The 19,678-nt window shown below is 38.4% G+C and overlaps 1 protein-coding gene across 1 annotated transcript in view; it reads right to left on the minus strand.

The window, feature by feature from the left end:
* The window catches only part of MAEL (maelstrom spermatogenic transposon silencer), a 53,749-nt gene extending 35,343 nt beyond the window's left edge, over nt 1-18,406 (minus strand). The window contains exons 1-5 of the mRNA XM_052637856.1: nt 18,275-18,406; nt 17,935-18,027; nt 16,581-16,680; nt 15,497-15,652; nt 13,426-13,467 (exon numbers count right to left, since the gene is read on the minus strand). Of these exons, the coding sequence (XP_052493816.1) occupies nt 13,426-13,467; nt 15,497-15,652; nt 16,581-16,680; nt 17,935-18,027; nt 18,275-18,406 (523 nt within the window). The remainder of the gene's footprint in view (nt 1-13,425; nt 13,468-15,496; nt 15,653-16,580; nt 16,681-17,934; nt 18,028-18,274) is intronic.
* Between the last annotated feature and the right edge of the window lie 1,272 nt (nt 18,407-19,678).

The following is a 19,678-nucleotide window of genomic DNA, read 5'->3' on the forward strand; positions in this document are numbered from 1 at the left end:
TGGAGGCACAGACCAAGAAGATACAAGAAATGTACTGAAAGACACCAAGAAATGTTCAATGAAGGGCCAGATGATATAAAGAACAGAGTAGAAAACACAGTAATTGAAAAATACATTAGAAGGAATCACTAGCAAAAATCAATGAGGCAGAAGAATGGATAAGCGAGCTGGAAGACAGAATGGTGCAACAGAATAAAGAAACAAAAAAGAATAAAAAGGAATGAGGACAGTTGAAGAGAACTCTGAGACAATATTAAATGCACTAGCGTTCATGTTATAGGTGTCCTGAAAGAAGATGTAGAGAAAGGGCCTGACAAAATATTTGAAGATATAATATCTGAAAACTTCCCTATTATGGAAAAGTCACCCAAGTTGAGGAAGCAGAGTCATGTACAGCAGAAACCCAAGGAGGAATGTGCCAAGACACATGTTAACCAAATTGATAAAAATAAAAGACAAAAAGAAAATATTAAAAGTAACAAGGGAAAAGCAACAAATAACATTAAGAGAATCCCTGTAAGGTTATCAGCTGATTCTTCAGGAGAAACTCTAAAGGCCAAAAGGAAATGGTTTGACATATTTAAAATGATGAAGGGAAAAATGATAACCAAAAATACTCTACTCAGCAAGGCTCTCATTCATATTTGATGCAGAAATGAAAAGCTTTATAGACAAGCAAAAGTTGTGAGAATTCAGCACTACCAAGCCAGTTTCATAACAAATGCTACAGGAACTTCTCTAAATGGAAATGAAAAGGCTGCAACTAGAAACAAAATTACCAACAGGAAAGCTCACCAGTATGAGGAGAGTACAAATGCAGGATAATGGAAACGCATTTGAAATTAAGAGACCAGCAACTTAATCTTGGGTATATAGACGTCTATATCAAAACCTCATGGTAACCACAAACCAAAAATCTATAATGGACTCAACACACAAAAACAAAAAGGTATCCAATGCTCACACAAAGAAGAAAAAGGAATCAACCATAACATGAAGACAGTCATCAAATCACAAGGGAACAAAAAAGGAAGAAAAAAGACCTATAAAACAAGAACAAAATGAACAAATGGCAATACATACATACATATCAGTAATTAACCTAAATGTAAACAGATCAAGTGCTCCAACCAAAAGACATACAGTGGTTGAATGCACAAAAATAAGACCACATATATGGTGTTTACAAGAGAACCACTTCAGATCTAGGGATACATACAGACTGAAAGTGAAGAGATGGAAAACAACATTCCATGCAAAAGGAAATCAACAATGGAATAACACTCGTATAAGAAAAAATGAACAAAATAAAGACATACAAGATACAAAGAAGGATACTACCGAATGATCAAGTTCAGTTCAGTTGCTCAGTCGTGTCAGATTCTTTGCGACCACCATGGACTGCAGCACAGCAGACCTCCCTGTCCATCACCAACTCCCAGAGTTTACTCAAACCTATGCCCATCGAGTCAGTAACGTCATCCAATCATCTGATCCTCTGCCATCCCCTTCTCCTCCTGTCTTCAATCTTTCCCATAATCAGTCTTTTCCAAAGAGTCAGTTCTTCACATCAGGTGGCCAAAGTATTGGAGTTTCAGCTTTAGCATCAGTCCTTCCAACGAATATTCAGGACTGATCTCCTTTAGGATGGACTGGATCTCCTTGCAGTCCAAAGGACTCTCAAGAGTCTTCTCCAACACCACAGTTCAAAAGCATCAATTCTTTGGTGCTCAGCTTTCTTTATAGTCCAACTCTCACATCCATACATGATTACTGGAAAAACCGTAGCTTTGATTAGATGGATCATTGTTGGCAAAGTAATGTCTCTGCTTTTGAATATGCTATCTAGGTTGGTCATAACTTCTCTTCCAAGGAGGAAGCATCTTTAAATTTCATGACTGCAGTCACCATCTGCAGTGATTTTGGAGCCCCCAAAAATAAAGTCTGACACCGTTTCCACTGTTTCCCCATCTATTTCCCATGAAGTGATGGGACCAGATGCCATGATCTTCGTTTTCTGAATGTTGAGCTTTAAGCCAAGTTTTTCTCTCTCCTCTTTCACTTTCATCAAGGGGCTCTTTAGTTCCTCTTCACTTTCTGCCATAAGGGTGGTGTCATCTGCGTATCTGAGGTTATTGATATTTCTCCCAGCAATCTTGATTCCAGCTTGTACTTCATCCAGCCCAGCGTTTCTCATGTACTCTGCATATAAGTTAAATAAACAGGGTGACAATATACAGCCCTGACGTACTCCTTTCCCAATTTGGATCTTTGCTTTTTTCCTTTGCCTTTCACTTTTCTTGTATTCACAGCTATTTGTAAGGCTTTCTCAGACAACCATTTTGCTCTTTTGCATTTCTTTTCCTTGGGAATGGTCTTGATCCCTGCCTCTTGTACCATGTCACGAACCTCTGTGCATAGTTCTTCAGGCACTCTATCAGATCTAATCCCTTGAATCTATTTGTTACTTCCACTGTATAATGATCAAGAGATCAATCCAAAAACAGGAATTAACAATTTTACATGCAATCAACATAGGAGCAATAATAATATAATACAAATACTAACAGTCATAGAGATTCAGGTTTGATCTCTGCGTTGGGAAGAGGAAGAAATGGGCCTCTGGGCCTGGAGGAGGAAATGGAAACCAATTCCAGGATTCTTGCTGAAAAAAATCCCATGACAGAGGAGCCTGGCAGGCTACAACCCATAGGGTCACGAGAGTCAGACACAACTGAGCAACTGAACAAGACACACGCACCAGCCATGAAAGAAGTCAAGAGTGGGGACTTCAACATTACACTTCTATCAATGGACAGGTCATCCAGACTGAAAATCGGTACAAAACACAGGTCTTAAATACACGTTAGACAGACAGACTTACCTGACACTTATAGAACATTCCATCTCAAAGTAGCAGAATACAAATTCTTCTCAAATGCACATGAAACATTCTCCAGGAGTGATCACAGGCTAGGCCACAAAGCAAGCTTGGGTAAAACTGCAGTTACATCAATCACCTTTTCCAACCACAACAATAGAAGAATTTTTAAAAATCAAGAAAAAAAAAACTAAAAAAAAAAAAAAAAACCCACTCAGAGGATAAACAATATGCGGCTAAATAACTAATGGATCATGGGGGAAAAAACAAAGGAAATTTTAAAAAAACTTAAGAGATAAATGCAAACAAAAGCACGATGATGCAAATTTATGGGATGCATCAAAAGCAGTTCTAAGAGGGAAGTTTATAAGCAACACAGTCTTATCTCAGGAAACAAGAAAAATTTGTCAAATAAAAAAATCTAACATTACACCTAGAGAAACCAGAGGAGAAAACAAAAATTTAAAATTACCAGAAGGAAAGAAAGAGCAGAAATAAATGAAATGGAGATATAGCAATAAATTAAATAGAGACAAAATAAACAATAGACAAGGTCAATGAAACCAAAAGCTGGTTCTTTGAGAAGATAAACAAAATTGATAAACCTGTAGCTAGACTCATCAAGGAAAAAAGGGAGAGGGCTGAACTCAAAACTAGAAGTGAAATAAGTAGAAATTATAACGGATACCACAGAAATACAAAGGATCATAGGAAGCTACTATGAGCAACTATACATCAATAAAATGGACAATCTAGAAGAAACGGACAAATTATTAGAAAGGTGTGTGCATATCTGTACTCAGTTGCTCAAATGTGTCGATTCTTGGAGACTTTATGGACTGTAGCCCACCAGGCTCATCTGTCCATGGGATTTTCCAGGCAAGGAATACTGAAGTGGGTTGCCATTTCCTCCTCCAAAGGGTCTTCCCAACCTAGGAATGGAACCCATGTCTCCTGCACTGAGCCACCTGGGAAGCTTATTAGAAAAGTACAACCTTCCAAACCAGGAAGAAACAGAAAATACAAACAGAACAATCACAAGTACTGAGATTGAAACTAATTAAAACACTCCCAACAAAGTTAAGTCCAGGACCAGACGGCATCACAGGCGAGTTCTATTAAACACTTAGAGCAAAGTTAACATCTATCCTTCTGAAACTATTCTGAAAAATGGCACAGGAAGGAACACTTCCAAACTCATTCTATGAGGCTAAAATCAGGCAAAGAAGACACGCAAAAATATTAGAGGCCAATATTAATTAACAAAGATGCAAAAACCTCAACAAATACTAGCAAACTAAATCCAACAGTATATTAAAAGGTTCATACATCATGATCAATTGGACTTATCCCAAAGATACAAGTATTTTTAAGTATCTTCAAGTCAGTGTGATGCACCACATTTACAAATTAAAGAAAATCCATAGAAAAGTGGGCACAAATGGAATATACCTTAACATAATAAAGGCCATATATGACAAATTCAACACCATATTCAATGGTGAAAAGCTAAAAACATTCCCTCTAACAAGAAGAGGATGTCTACGCTCACCACTTTTATTGAACATAGTTTGGGAGTTCTAGCCAGGGCAATCAGAGAAGAAAACAAAAGGAATCGAAATTGGAAAAGTAGTAGCATAACCATCACTGTTTGAAAATGACATGATACTATACATAGAAAATCCTAAAGATGTTACCAGAAAACTTACTACAGTTCATTAATTCAGTAAAATTTTAGGAGACTAAATTAATACACAGAAATCTGTTGCATATTTATACACTAAGAACAAAATAACAGAAAGCAAAAATAAGGAAACCATCTCATTTGCCATCACATCAAAAAGAATAAAATACCTCAGAATAAACTTAACCTAAGGAGGCAAACAATTAGAACTGGACATGGAACAACAGACGGGTTCCAAATAGGAAAAGGAGTACATCGAGGCTGTATATTGTCACTCTGCTTATTTAACTTATATGCAGAGTACATCATGAGAAACTCTGGGCTGGAAGAAGCACAAGCTGGAATCAAGATTGCAGGGAGAAATACCAATCACCTCAGATATGCAGATGACACCACCCTTATGGCAGAAAGTGAAGAGGAACTAAAAAGCCTCTTGATGAAAGTGAAAGAAGAGAGTTAAAAAGCTGGATAAAGCTCAACATTCAGAAAACGAAGATCATGGCATCTGGTCCCATCATTTCATGGGAAACAGATGGTGAAACAGTGGAAAGAGTGTCAGACTTTATTTTTTTGGGCTCCAAGATCACTACAGATGGTGACTGCAGCCATGAAATTAAAAGATGCTTACTCCTTGGAAGGAAAGTTATGACCAACCTAGATAGCATATTCAAAAGCAGAGACATTACTTTGCCAACAAAGGTCTGTCTAGTCAAGGCTATGGTTTTTCCTGTGGTCATGTATGGATGTGAGAGTTGGACTGTGAAGAAAGCTGAGCACTGAAAAATTGATGCTTTTGAACTGTGGTGTTGGAGAAGACTCTTGAGAGTCCCTTGGACTGCAAGGAGATCCAACCAGTTCATTCTAAAAGTGACCAGTCCTGGGTGTTCTTTGGAAGGACTGATGCTAAAGCTGAAACTCCAATACTTTGGCTACCTGATGTGAAGAGCTGACTCATTGGAAAAGACTCTGATGCTGGGAGGGACTGGGGGCAGGAGGAGAAGGGGACGACAGGATGAAATGGCTGGATGGCATCACTGACTTGATGTATGGTGAGTTTGAGTGAACTCTGGGAGTTGGTGATGGACAGGGAGGCCTGGCGTGCTGCGATTCATGGGGTTGCAAAGAGTTGGACACGACTGAGTGATTGAACTGAACTGAAGGAGGCAAAAGACCTGTACTCTGAAAACTAGAAGACGCAGAGGAAAGAAACTAAAGATGACACAGACAGATATACCATGTTCTCGGATCTGAAGAATCAATATTGTCAAAAAAAATGATTATACTACCCAAGGTAGTGTACTGACTCAATGCAATCCCTATCAAATTACCAATGACACTGTTTTAGAGGACTAGAACAAAAAAATCTTAAAATTTGTATGCAGACACAAAAGACTCCAACCAAAGCAATCTTAAGATGAACAGAGCTGGAGGAATTAGGCTCCCTGACTTTAGATTATACTATAAAGCTGCAGTCATCAAAACAGTATGGTACTCATACAAAAACACAGAACAACGGAATAGAATAGAAAGCCCAGAAATAAACCCATTCACCTATGGTCAATAATCTATAGCAAAGAAGGCAAGAATATACAATGGAGAAAGGACAGTCTCTTCAGTAAGTGGTGCTGGAAAAAATGGACAGACACATGTAACAGAATGATATAATATTAAAACATTCTTTAAGAATGTAAACAAAAATAAGCTCCAAATGATTAAAAACCTAAATGTAAGACCAGATATTATAAAACTCTTAAGAGGAAAACAGAACACTCTCTGACATAAATCACAGCAGTATCTTTTTGGATCCATGTTCTAATAACAATAAAAACAATAATAAACAAATAGGATCTAACTAAAAGCTTTTACACAGGACGTCCCTAGTGGTCTAGTTGCTAAGGCTCTAAGTTCTCAATGCAGGAAGCCCTGGTTCGACCCCTTCATCAGGGAGCTAGATCCCAAATGCTGCAACAAAGTTTGAAGATCCCCTGGGCTACAACTAAGACCTGGCTCAACAAAATAAATACATAAATAAAAATTAATATTTAAAAAGCTTTCACACAGCAAAGCAAACCATAAACAAAGCCACAAGACAACCCACAGAATTAGAAAAAATATTTTCAAATGATGCAACCCACAAGGCATTATTCCCTAAATCTACAAACAGCTCATGCTGCTGAATATTAAAAGAAAAAAATCAAAAAAATGGGTGGAAGATCTTAATAAACATTTTTCCAAAGATGTACAGATGATCAAAAAGCACATAAAAAGATGCTCAACTTTGATAATTATCAAAATGCAAATCAAAATTATAATGCAAATAAAAATTATCACCTCGATAATTTTTTTCCAAAATTTGCATAATTATATACTTAAAAATGTTTTTATAAATTTTATAAACATAAAAATTGCATTATAAAGTTTCCATTATAATTTATTCCAAATTATAATTATATTATAAATTGTTATAATATATAATATAAATTACTATAAAGTTTGCATTACAATTATAAAATGAATTTGCACTATAATTTTGATTATAATGCAAATAAAAATTATAATGCAAATCAAAATCATCACCTCAGAATGGCCATCATCATAATGTCTACAAACAGTAAATGCTGGAGAGGGTATGCAGAAAAAGGAACCTCCTACACTGTTGGTAAGAATGTAAATTGGTACAACCACTATGAAAGTAGTCTGGAGGTTCCTTAAAAAAACTAAAAAAGAGAGTTGCCATATGATCCGAGAATCCTACTCTTAGGCATATATCCAGAGAAAACCATACTTTGAAAATATACATGCACTTCAATGTTCACTGCAGTACTATTTCCAATAGCCAAGAAATGGAAGCAACCTAAATGTCCATTGACAGATGAATGGATAAAGATGTGGTACATATGTACAATGGGAAAAAAAAGAGTAAGATAATGCCATTCGCAGGGATTTACCCAGCATCCATTGGCTAAGACTCTGTACTTCCACTGCAGAGGCACAGGTTTAATCCCGGGTTGGGGAACTGAAATACCACATTGTGTGTGGTGGGGGGAGGGGCCTCCCCCAAAAAATGCCATTTGCAGCCAATATGGATAGATCCATAGACAATCTCTATAACCTAGAGAGATTATCACACCAAGTGAAGTAAGCCAGACAAAGATATATATGGTATTGCTATATGTGGAATCTAAAAAAAGAAAAATGATACAAATGAACTTATTTACAAAACAGAAGCATATTCACAGATTTAGAAAACAAACTTATGGCTACCAAAGGGGAAAGATAAGGAGGGGAGGGATAAATTAGGAGTTTGGGATTAACATATACACAAGACACTACTTTGTCAACAAAGGTCCATCTAGTCCAGGCTATGGTTTTTCCAGTGGTCATGTATGGATGTGAGAGTTGGACCATAAAGAAAGCTGAGTGCCAAAGAATTGATGCTTTTGAACTGTGGTGTTGGAGAAGACTCTTGAGAGTCCCTTGGACTACAAGGAGATCCAACCAGTCCATCCTAAAGGAGATCAGTCCTGGGTGTTCTGGGAAGGGCTGGAAGTCCTGGGAAGGACTGATGCTAAAGCTGAAACTCCAATACTTTGGCCACCTCATGCAAAGAGTTGGAAAAGACCCTGACGCTGGGAGGGACTGGCGGCAGGAGGAGAAGGGGACAGCAGAGGATGATATGGTTGGATGGCTTCCCCGACTCGATGGACATGAGTTTGAGTGAACTCCGGGAGTTGGTGATGGACACGGAGGCCTGGCATGCTGCGGTTCATGGGGTTGCAGAGTCGGACACGACTGAGCGACTGAACTGAACTACTATATATAAAATTGATAATCAACAAGGACAGGGAACCCTACTCAATACTCTATAATAACCTGCATGGGAAAAGAATCTGGACAATAGATATACATGTGTACAGCAGTTTGTGTTCACCTGAAACTATCACAGTGTTGTAAATCATGCGTGTGCTGTGCATGCTAAGTTGCTTCAGTCCTGTCCAACTCTTGGCAACCCCATGCACTGTAGTCCATCAGGCTCCTCTGTCCATGGGATGCATCAGGTAGGAATACTGGAGAGGGCTGCTGTGCCCTCCTCTAGGAGATCTTCTCAACCCAGGGATCAAACCCACGTCTCTTACCTCTCCTGCACTGGCACGGGGGTTTTTTATACCACTCATGCCACCTGGGAAGCCCAAATCAACTATATTCAAATATAAAATAAAAATTTAAAAAGAAGCTGTGATATATACATGCATAGGACCACTACCCAGTCATTAAGAAAGAATAAAACACTCCTATCTGCTGTAATGGATGGACTTGGAGGACACTATGCCAAGTGAAATAAATCAGACCAAGATCAGTACTGTATGTGGATCTAAAAACTACAACAAATTAGTCAATGTAGAAGAAGAGTCTATAAATATAGAGAACAAACCAGTGGCTTCCAGTGGGCAGAGATGCAAGATAGGGGTGGGGGAATGGGAGGTACTAAGGATGAGGTGTAATAGAGACTCAAGCATGTATTGTACAACATGGAGAATATAACCAACAGTTTGTAATAACTATAAGTGAAAAGTAATCTTTAAAAAATGTATAAAAGTTAAAATAAAAATGCACAAACACTCCCCCCAAAATCCCCCAAATCCTAAGATTAGAATCCTGTGATTCTAAATCGGGAGATTCTTAATCTCAATAGCTTTTTTGTGACGCATGATAAATTGTATGCGGAAGATCAAAAAGACAAGAACAGCCATAATATTCCAAAAGAACAAAGTAAAAATACTATGAAAATATTGTGTTTTAACAATAAATCGGCACTAAAAAACAAGCAGATTAATAGGGCAGACGATATCAAAAAGACTCATGCATAAGCAGAAGTGTGTCATGGCACAGGTGGCACTGTACATGGGACACACTGATCATTCAATAGATGGCACAGCAGATCACCCACAAGGGAGAAAAGAAGCTGAACCTCCACCTCACATCATACCCATTACCTACAGGGGAAAAAAGAAGCTGAACCTCCACCTCACATCACACCCATTACCTACAGGGGAAAAAAGAAGCTGAACCTCCACCTCACATCACACCCAAGTCAGTTCCAAGTGGAATAAGATCTTGGAACTATAAAATAAAGATATCTTCATGGCCTTCAAGGAGAAGGGAATTCTTTACCTGGGGTTAAGGATAAAATAAGTGTAACTCATTTGACCTTTTGGAAAAATAAATTTTTTAGTTTTACAGGCAGATTTAATAGATGATTTGTGAAGCAGGAGTCCATTACACTGTTTATCTACTTGGATTTTGGAAGTGTAGTATTAATACCATGACTGAATAAGATGTTGCCCATTATAGATGAACATCCTCTTAAGAGTATGGGCGACTCCATGGACTGTAGTGATCAACAGACTGCATTCCTAATGCTGATTTTGCCTGAGATTTGCATTGTCTTGCAATGTGAAACTAATTACATAATTGTCTTTGGAACTTAACCTCACAACCCTTATTGTAACTACAAAGTGGCTTACAAGATATTTAATGAGGTGTTATATTTGTGAAAAAATACCATGTAATTCAAAAACACTATAAAATGGCAGATTACTCTGTGTAGTAGTTAAGTCATTCAGGATAATTTTAATTGTGGTCATTTTCTGATTCTCATTGCTGGAAGTTATTAAATCTTAGCAAGCATCACCAATATTAAATGTTGAAAGTCCATTTAAACTTTAAATTCGGAGCAATTGTCTGTGTTTGAACAGATGAAATAAAGACAGCTTTGTATGTCCAGAAAGTGAAACTGTACCAATTGCTAGCCAGTCTTGTTTTAAGAGCCACATATTTCTTTCCCTGAGCTAATATTCAAGATAATTAGCATGTGGCCATTTTGTTACCCTTAAGAGACTGCAGTTCTGAATTTTTGGTTAAAGGTTTTGGCTGCTATAGAAATTTTATTTTAAATATATTTTGAATTATAAAAACAAAAAAAAATTTGTATTTTTTTTCCAGTTAATTGGAATGATTTCCAAATTTCTGCAAGTAAGGTAATTGTAAGTTTAAAGCATTAAGCATTTATTGGTAAATAATGTATATATTCTCATTCTGAGAAATATAAGTAGGTCAAGTGAAAATAAATTCTTTAAAGTTTACTACAAAAAAAGTAAAAGGGAATTCTTAAATAAGACCCCAAGCACCCACAAGCTATCAGGGAAAAAATTGATACCTTTACTACATTAAAAATAAAAACTTCTATAAATTAAAATACCCATGAGAGAAAAATGAAAACAGGTATCTGCACACAATTAAAATAATCAATAAAAACAGATATACTATAAACTTCCATACACCAATAAAGATGACAAACAATCCAACAGAGAAATAGGGGGAAAGACGTCATTTAAAAAATACACAGAAATATACAGAATATGTGGGGTTTCCCTGATGGCTCAGAGTAAAGAATCTTCCTGCAATGAAGGAGACCTGGGTTCAATCCCTGGGTTGGGAAGATGCCCTGGAGAAGGGAATGGCTACCCATCCCAGTATTCTTTTCTTTTTTTTAAAAAACAAAACATGTATCTATTTGGCTGCTCCAGACCTTAGTTTCGGCATGTGGGATCTAGTTCCCTGACCAGGGACTGACCCAGGCCCTGAGCATTGCGAGCACAGAGTCTTATTCACTGCACCACAAGGGAAGGCCCCACTCCAGTACTCTTGCCTGAAGAATTCCATGAACAGAGGAGCTTGGTTGGGCAGCACACGAAGTTGCAAAGAGTCAGACACGACTGAGAAGTTCAAATAAACAAAATAAAATACATTATTTAAACATGTACTTATCATAAAACTATTCATAAAACAAAGGAAATCACACAAAATTCAGAACCGTGGTTCTCTTAAGGGGGGGATGAAATCAGAGAGAAATATAGGGGCCTTCAGTGATAACAGCAAAGTGCTATTTCTTCAGCTGACTGGCAGGTGCACTGCTGTTAATTTTCTTTAAATTTTAAGTGAATGTTATAATCTTTTTATATGTGTATGAAGCATCGTTCTAAAAGCTGATAGACCTTCCATATAGGAAGCTGAGAGCAGTTTCTAAGGCTGGGCTCATGTTAAAGCAGAACTTCTCTCTCAAAATGATTAACTATGAACAGGAAAGCAGCCAAGCGCCTCTGGTGAAGTACTGGAGAATGAGAGGGCCCAAATCTCCTACCCAACCCCACACCCCCAACTCACACACACAAAACCTGAACTCCCATTCAGAGGACCGTTGTAGGGGTGGGCGGGACATGGGAGACTACCAAAATCTCTTCCAAGCTTAAAATTCTTCAATATAATGTGCTAAACCATAATGCCCACGAAGCCTTCACTCAGTCTCACATGTGCTTCTTAAACACCAGACAGCACAGGAGCGCCAGGCAGATCTGAATGTCCTGTCCTTAGCGATTAATCATGTGTCTCTCTCTCAGGGTGTCACTGTGTGAGACATCAGCTGGATTACACTACCCTTGGTATCTTTACTCTGTTGACATAGCTGTCATTCTAATACAGTCATTTATCTTATTTAATTGATACATTCCCTAGGGCTATCAAATTGGCAATTTAAGACAGGCTTAAATTGGTAAGCTCCAAGTATCTTAGGTTTCCTGAATGAAAAACATCGTGCTTGGTTTCAGTGTGAAAAATAACTCAAGAAAACATTCCTGGAGACCTTAACAGGACTGCTTTCAAGAACCACACTTTCTGTTAACCACTTAATTTTGAGACCATTGCAAAAATAAGTTTTTTAAATGATTTTAAAAAAATTAATCAGAAACAAAATAAACAGTAAAGGGCATTCTTACAAATGAGTGTCGGGCATATAGGGATTCCAATGCAGTCATGAGATGAACAAACCATAAACAGAGCTTAAGTAAAAATGTGAAATTAATTCACCAGCTAAGGTTTTACTGTTACTTTTTTACTACTACCTATTTCGCCAAACAGCTTCAGACAATTTAACACTTGAGATGAGCTGGGTTCACATCTTAAAGTTACAACAGCATTTTTATTCTATACATTTTGTTTACCTCAAGCTACATAACAGAACTTACTAAAAGACTGTCTTAAACTCCTTATTCCAAAGCCCACAGCTCTGACTCAAAAAAACAAACAAAAAAGGGACTAACATATTTTTTCCTAAGACTGGGAAAAACTCAAAGAACACAATCAAAAATAAATAAGTATTACAAAACAGCTGCTTGTTATAGCAGATTTGAAAAACATTTCTAATTTCAAACACTTCTATAGACTAGTTGTCTACATTTTTAAGAAAAAACTTTTAAACCCTGACATTGGTTAAAATCTAGTTTCTAGAAACGAGTACAAGAGTAAGATTTATACAGTCACATCCTTTGGTTGCAAGACACTTTACATAGAAACCTGTTTTCCTCATCTGAAAAATCAATTCATAGCTGTTTCATCTGTTTAATACTATTGTTCTGTTACTTTTGAAGCATAAACTTTTCCCCCCTTACTTTTGAATGGACATTTCTGTGAATAGCCCTAAATCTAGATAACCTTATACCTGTTAGAAGACCTACCTAAGCACCTGGCCAGTAAAAACCACTGATCTTCAAGCCAAAGGATATAAGCAGAAAAAAAACAGAAATAAAAACACAATCTCCATAACAGGAAAAGGACATTATTCTATCATTGCTTGTAATTTAAAAAAATTTAAGGCTTACACACACTATCTACCACTTTTAAGAAGATTTACCAACAATAATTTAAGATTATCTTCTCCTAATGTTTTATGTGTCTGTTTAAAGAGCATCTTAACCAGGTCACTTATAGTCAATGCCTATATTCTATCCCACTCCTTTATACTTACTTGCAGCCTGACAATGAAAACGAAATCCTCGTGGAATTTCACCTGTAATTCAAAATATTTTATTGAGAGATACAGAAATCCAGAAGCTCTTGGCTGTACTACAGTAATATTCCATAGTAGTATACCATATCATAACATAGGTAACTGCTATTGTTATGTGAAATTACAGAAGATTTAAACCTCAAAGGAGTTTTTTCCTAACCAATGGTATGATGACTATCAAAGAATCTTGGTATATTATTCACACTACTTTAAAAAGTTAGTCCTCACTGAGAAAGAAATACTAGGTAAAGAAAATCTGTGCTAAAGGAGTCTTGGCCAGGAGTCCATAAAATGGCCAGAGTTGATGAGGCCCTTGATATACGAAGATAACTGACATATTTCTCAGAGGAAAGTCTCCAAGTTCCACCTTTTTAACATTTTATACCTGTTCAAAAATTGTCCTAAGCAGCAACTCTCATTAAGTAGGAAAATTTGTTTTCCTGTATTTCAAAACAAGGAAAAGTGTTGGACTGTCCTAATCAATTTTAAAGCAACTGACAAAACCAAAGATGAAATTATTCCTTCCCCAAATAGTTTTCCCTATATATTCCTCTCACTAATCTCTAAAAGGTACAGTACTCCCCTAACTACTATCTACCAACTTGAGAACTGAATCAAATCCTATGTGTTCATTACTAACTGCTTTTGATGGAGTGGAATAGTAGTAGGAATAATATCTGAAAGTCTTTTAAATACTAGTCTATTTCCATACCGTATCATGTATTCTTTATAAAAGTAAAAATGAAAGTCGTTCAGCCATGTCTTACTCTTTGCAATCCCATGGAATTCTCCAGGCCAGAATACTGGAGTGGGTGGTCATTCCCTTTTCCAGTGGATCTTCCCAATCAAGTGATCGAACCCAGGTCTCCCACATTAGAACAGCCCTCCAACAGGAATTATCCCTACTTTATAGATTAATTAATAGGTTCAGAAAGGATAAATATTTTGCTCAAGGTTACAAGTCAACACCAAGTTAAAAACTAAGAACTGCTGAGGTGAAGGATGAGGTAAAGAAACAAAAGAGCAAAACTTTCAGGAAATTCTAAGACTACAGATAAGCAAATAGCAGGCTACAGATTTTTTCAGGCATTCTATCTGCTCAACTTTAATGATTCAGTTCAGTTCAGTTCAGTCACTCAGCCGTGTCCAACTCTTCGCGACCACATGAATCGCAGCACACCAGGCCTCCCTGTCCACCACCAACTCCCAGAGTTTACTCAAACTCATATCCATCGAGTCAGTAATGCCATCCAGCCATCTCATCCTCTGTCATTCCCTTTTCCTCCTGCCCCCAATCCCTCCCAGCATCAGCGTGTTTTCCAATGAGTCAACTCTTTGCATGAGGTGGCCAAAATATTGGAGTTTCAGCTTTAGCATCATTCCTTCCAAAGAAATCCCAGAGTTGATTTCCTTTAGGATGGACTGGTTGGATCTCCTTGCAGTCCATGGGACTCTCAAGAGTCTTCTCCAACACCACAGTTCAAAAGCATCAATTCTTCGGCACTCAGCCTTCTTCACAGTCCAACTCTCACATGCATACATGACCACTGGGAAAACCACAGCCTTGACTAGATGGACCTTTGCTGGCAAAGTAAGGTCTCTGCTTTTGAATATGCTGTCTAGGTTGGTCATAACTTTCCTTCCAAGGAGTAAGCGTCTTTTAATTTCATGGCTGCAGTCACCATCTGCAGTGATTTTGGAGCTCAAAAAAATAAAGTCTGACACTGTTTCCACTGTTTCTCCACCTATTTCCCATGAAGTGATGGGACCAGATGCCATGATCTTCGTTTTCTGAATGTTGAGCTTTAAGCCAAGTTTTTCCCTCTCCTCCTACTTTAACGCTTACTTGAGGTTAAAAGCCTAAACCAAAAACTCTGTCAAACACTTCATTCTCAATAGTTTTTCACCCAGTCTACATTTGAAGAACTCACCCATACAACAGCTTTTAAGAAAAATACTATTATCAAATAAGATCAATATAAAAAAGTAACTTTTTAACATCTAGCATCTACTCTGATTGGCTACTTACCAGGATTTATAAAACTGTGGAAATCTGCCATAATACCTTCTTGGAGAGAATATTTAACACAGCCTATTTCACAAGGGAGGAAGCGCTGTACACAGTGAGGAGGTAGCTCGCCATGGCTAAAAATATTTAAAAAATAAAAAATGCCTCCAAGGAGAGCTTTAAAAACAAAAAGACAACACAAACAGATAAGCATCTCAAGATATACTCCTTTGACAAAAACAAAAGTTTTAGAACCTTTCTCCTTCTGTTCCTATATTCCTAAATGAATTAGAAAAGAGAAAATAAATCAGGTGTATCAGATAAATAAATTTTTATAACATTTACCAAGGATTAAAGCAGTAACCACTCTTTGCATAAAATAACAAAATTATTCAAACTTACAGCTAGCTCTACAAAACTTAGCTATATATAAGCCTAAAATGTGAGTAATGACTTAAGAAAAGCTGTGACCCATATTCAAGAAATATACGGGTATGGAAAATAAAGCCAAGTAGAATCAGTATTGGAAAATTCTAGTACAAACTATGGACAATTTAGTTCACTCTTTACCTTTTACCAATACACACAAGACCACTTATAAATTCTCTAAAGGAAGAAATGTGAGAATGTAAGAAGGGTATTATTTACCAGGATTGGCCACACTTAAGGACTGCTAAAGATTAGTAAGTTTTTAACAAAGTCAGAACACATTTAATTAAAAAAAAAACCAGCCAAAAGGAATAGTAAGGACTCTGATTAACTATATTCTTTGCTGCCCTAGGCTCAATTTATCTTTACTTTTAAAACAAACATATTTAAGGGTCTAGCTATAAACACTTGAATTCAAAAAGTATGTCTAATAACATATGAAATGGTAGAAACCAAGAGACCAGATTTTTGTTTTTTTAAAAAAACCCCAGTGTTACTTCAACAAATGCATATTACCGGATCTTTTACAGCGTTAGTGCCATCATGTTTGAACACCATAGTCAACTACTTTGAAATGCAGAATCAAAATGAAGAGAAGACAAGTTTACTGATCAACATAAGCTAGAATTTTAAGTGCCCAAATTTATATAAGCAAAACACTGCAGGATTACTCTACCTTGGTCACTTTTTAGAGACAAGCCTGACAGATCCGGGGGTGAAACATTCTGCTTTGGTACAAGCATGCCTGGCTTCCTCAATGGAGTGCAAACAGGTTTCTAAAGAGAAAGATAATCATTGACCATATCTTTAAACTCTTGCCCACTTTATATCATATACTTAAATTTAGCAAAATAATTTTGAAACAACCCATAGATTACTTTAGTAACCACTCCAAGCCAGTAAACACAATGAGTACATAAATAATGTTTATAACACCAACACCCAAAGGCAGAGAATGGCAAAATCTAAAAATATTTTGAATCAAGGGGCTAGGTGGTAAATAACCAATCCAATTACTGTGAAAGCCATTTCCCCACTACTGATAATCTAATCGTATGGAGTCACATAATACATGCTTGTCCAGTGGCCAAAAGAATATCATTTGCCAGAGTACTCTAATACTGTTTGTTCCTCACTCGAAGTAAAAACCAGATTGTGTTGACTCCAAGTCTCAATGATGTATATGTAGAACATGACTTTTATTTTGAAGGGAAATAAGAAACTGTAGTGAAAAGAAGACAAAAAAAAAATCGGGGCTCACAAATATAAGTATTAATATGAATTCGACTGAGTAGAGCTTCTACTCAAAACATAAATCCATAACATAAAAATCTCTCAAACCTAAAACAAGCAAAACTATTGAATTTCAATCCAGTGTTAGCAGTTTATAATAAGAATAGAATTTTTGCTATGTCATTATGGGAAGAATACAGAGGAAGGGGGTAAAATTCTACATCTACCTTGCCTTTTCTACATATGAATCAGCAACAGATTTTATTCAGTGCTTTAACATTCTGCTACACAGACATAAATTCAAATAAACTTTATTCAACTCTTATCTTGTAAGGCACACAAAACATTAGTCAACATCCACAGATACTGTTATTTCAATATTTTAAACACAGACTGGTGTCATTCAAAAAGAAAGAAGGAACCAAACTACGGTTAAACATCTAAAAAAGATTCTTCAATCATAAAAGAATTCAAAAGGACCCTTAGAGGCGATCTAGTACAAATCCTCAATATCAACACTCCCTTTTGCTAATCATGGCTTATTGGTTGCAGGTTTCCCAGTGGGAGTTTCCCTGGCCTTCACCATCAAACGAAACCAACGTGTGCCCTAGTTCAGGAGCCTGCTTGTTTTTCAGCAAGCATTCTGACACAAAGAAAAAAAAAATGAAAAACTCTTTTTTGCACTCACCCAAATCACCCAGTCGTCTACTCTTGACATTACTCCATTCACGCATCCAACATTTACTGAGCATGCCTACCTGTGAAGCAGGTGGCTGCTCTTCTCCGGTTAACTTTACCTGCTTCTCCGAAGGCCCGGAGTCCTTCCCCTGGGCAGCTCTCCACTCTCGAGCCATTTCTGCGTATTTCTCCTTTTCCTCCTCCTTCAGGAGCTGGAGGAGATGGAAAGGGAAAACAAGCAGCAGCAGTGAGGCCTAGTGCCCGGGGCCCGGAAAACTGATGTCTGGACATTACTGGGAGGCGGTTCCGGCGCCGGTTTGCCCTGGACCAGGGACGGGGAGCTTCCTTCCCCTCCAGCAGGGCCCAGGGGTCACTGGCCTTCTCAAGGCCCCTTTGCCTCCCGCCTTACCCTCCCACTTGCCAACTGCCTGGCCCCGGGCCACGGGCCTCCAGCCTTACCGCCCAGTCAGCGGAGCAGTAGGGAATGGCATCCGCGACGCGAGCCACAGGCAGGCCTCTCCGTCGTAGTTCGGGGATCTTTTCCTGCACGAAGAAATAGTAGGCATTGCGGCTGGCCCTGCGGTTCGGCATGGCGAGCGTAGCCAGGCCTTGAAGCGAGCCTGAGACAGCACCAGCGGCCGGCGCCCTCGCCGGGCTCCCGCCCTTAGTAACCGAGGCTGCGGCCTGCACGCGCAGTCCTCAACTCTCAGCCAATCAGGGCGCGGTGCGCAGGCGCATCGGCCTCTCCAGGAGAAAAACAGCCTGAGACCGGAAGACTCCGCCTCGTGCGTCCTTGGAGGCGGGGTTGAAGGGGAGCTAGGACAAGGGTGCCAAGCATTCTGATTGGTGGAGATGAGTCGGGGCGGGGGGAGGTGTTGTCACGAGGATGGCTTGGAGAAATTTCTGTACATTATTGCGTAATATCCTTCAAAGTAGGTAAAGAGGACCCGCCGATGCTTCAGGTTCTTCTATGCTTTACAGTTCGGTTCAGTTCAGTCGTTCAGTCCTGTCTGACTGTTTTCGACCTCATGGACCACAGCACGCCAGGCTTCCCTGTCCATCACCAACTCCCAGGAGCTTACTCAAACTCATGTCCATTGAGTTGGTCATGCCATCCAACCGTCTCATCCTCTGTCGTCCCCTTCTCCTCCCGCCTTCAGTCTTTCCTGGCATCAGGGTATTTCCCAGTGAGTCAGTTCTTCGCATCAGGTGGCCAAAGTATTGGAGTTTCAGCTTGAACATCAGGCCTTCCAGTGAATATTCAGGACTGATTTCATTAAGGATGGACTGGTTGGATCTCCTTGCAATTCAAGGGACTCTTAAGAGTCTCCTCCAACACCACAGTTCCAAAGCATTAATTCTTCCGTGCTCAGCTTTCTCTATAGTTCAACTCTCACATCCTTGTATGACTACTGGAAAAACCAGAGCCTTTACTAGGCAGACCTTTGTTGGCAAAGTAATGTCTTGGCTGTTTAATATGCTATCTAGGTTGGTCATAACTTTTCTTCCAAGGAGGAAGCGTCTTTAAATTTCATGGCTGCCGTCACCATCTGCAATGATTTTGGAGCCCAAGAAAATAAAGTCTGTCACTGCTTCCACTGTTTTCTCATCTATTTGCCATGAATTGATGGGACCAGATGCCATGATCTTAGTTTTCTGAATGTTGAGCTTTAAGCCAACTTTTTCACTCTCCTCTTTCACTTTCATCAAGAGGCTCTTTAGTTCTTCTTCACTTTCTGCAATAAAGGTGGTGTCATCTGCACATCTGAGATTATTGATATTTCTCCCAGCAATCTTGATTCCAGCTTGTACTTCCTCCAGCCCAGGGTTTCTCATGATGTACTCTGCATGTAAGTGAAATAA

Source organism: Budorcas taxicolor, chromosome 3 (genome assembly GCF_023091745.1).
Source record: "Budorcas taxicolor isolate Tak-1 chromosome 3, Takin1.1, whole genome shotgun sequence".
NCBI classification, from domain to species: Eukaryota; Metazoa; Chordata; class Mammalia; order Artiodactyla; family Bovidae; genus Budorcas; species Budorcas taxicolor.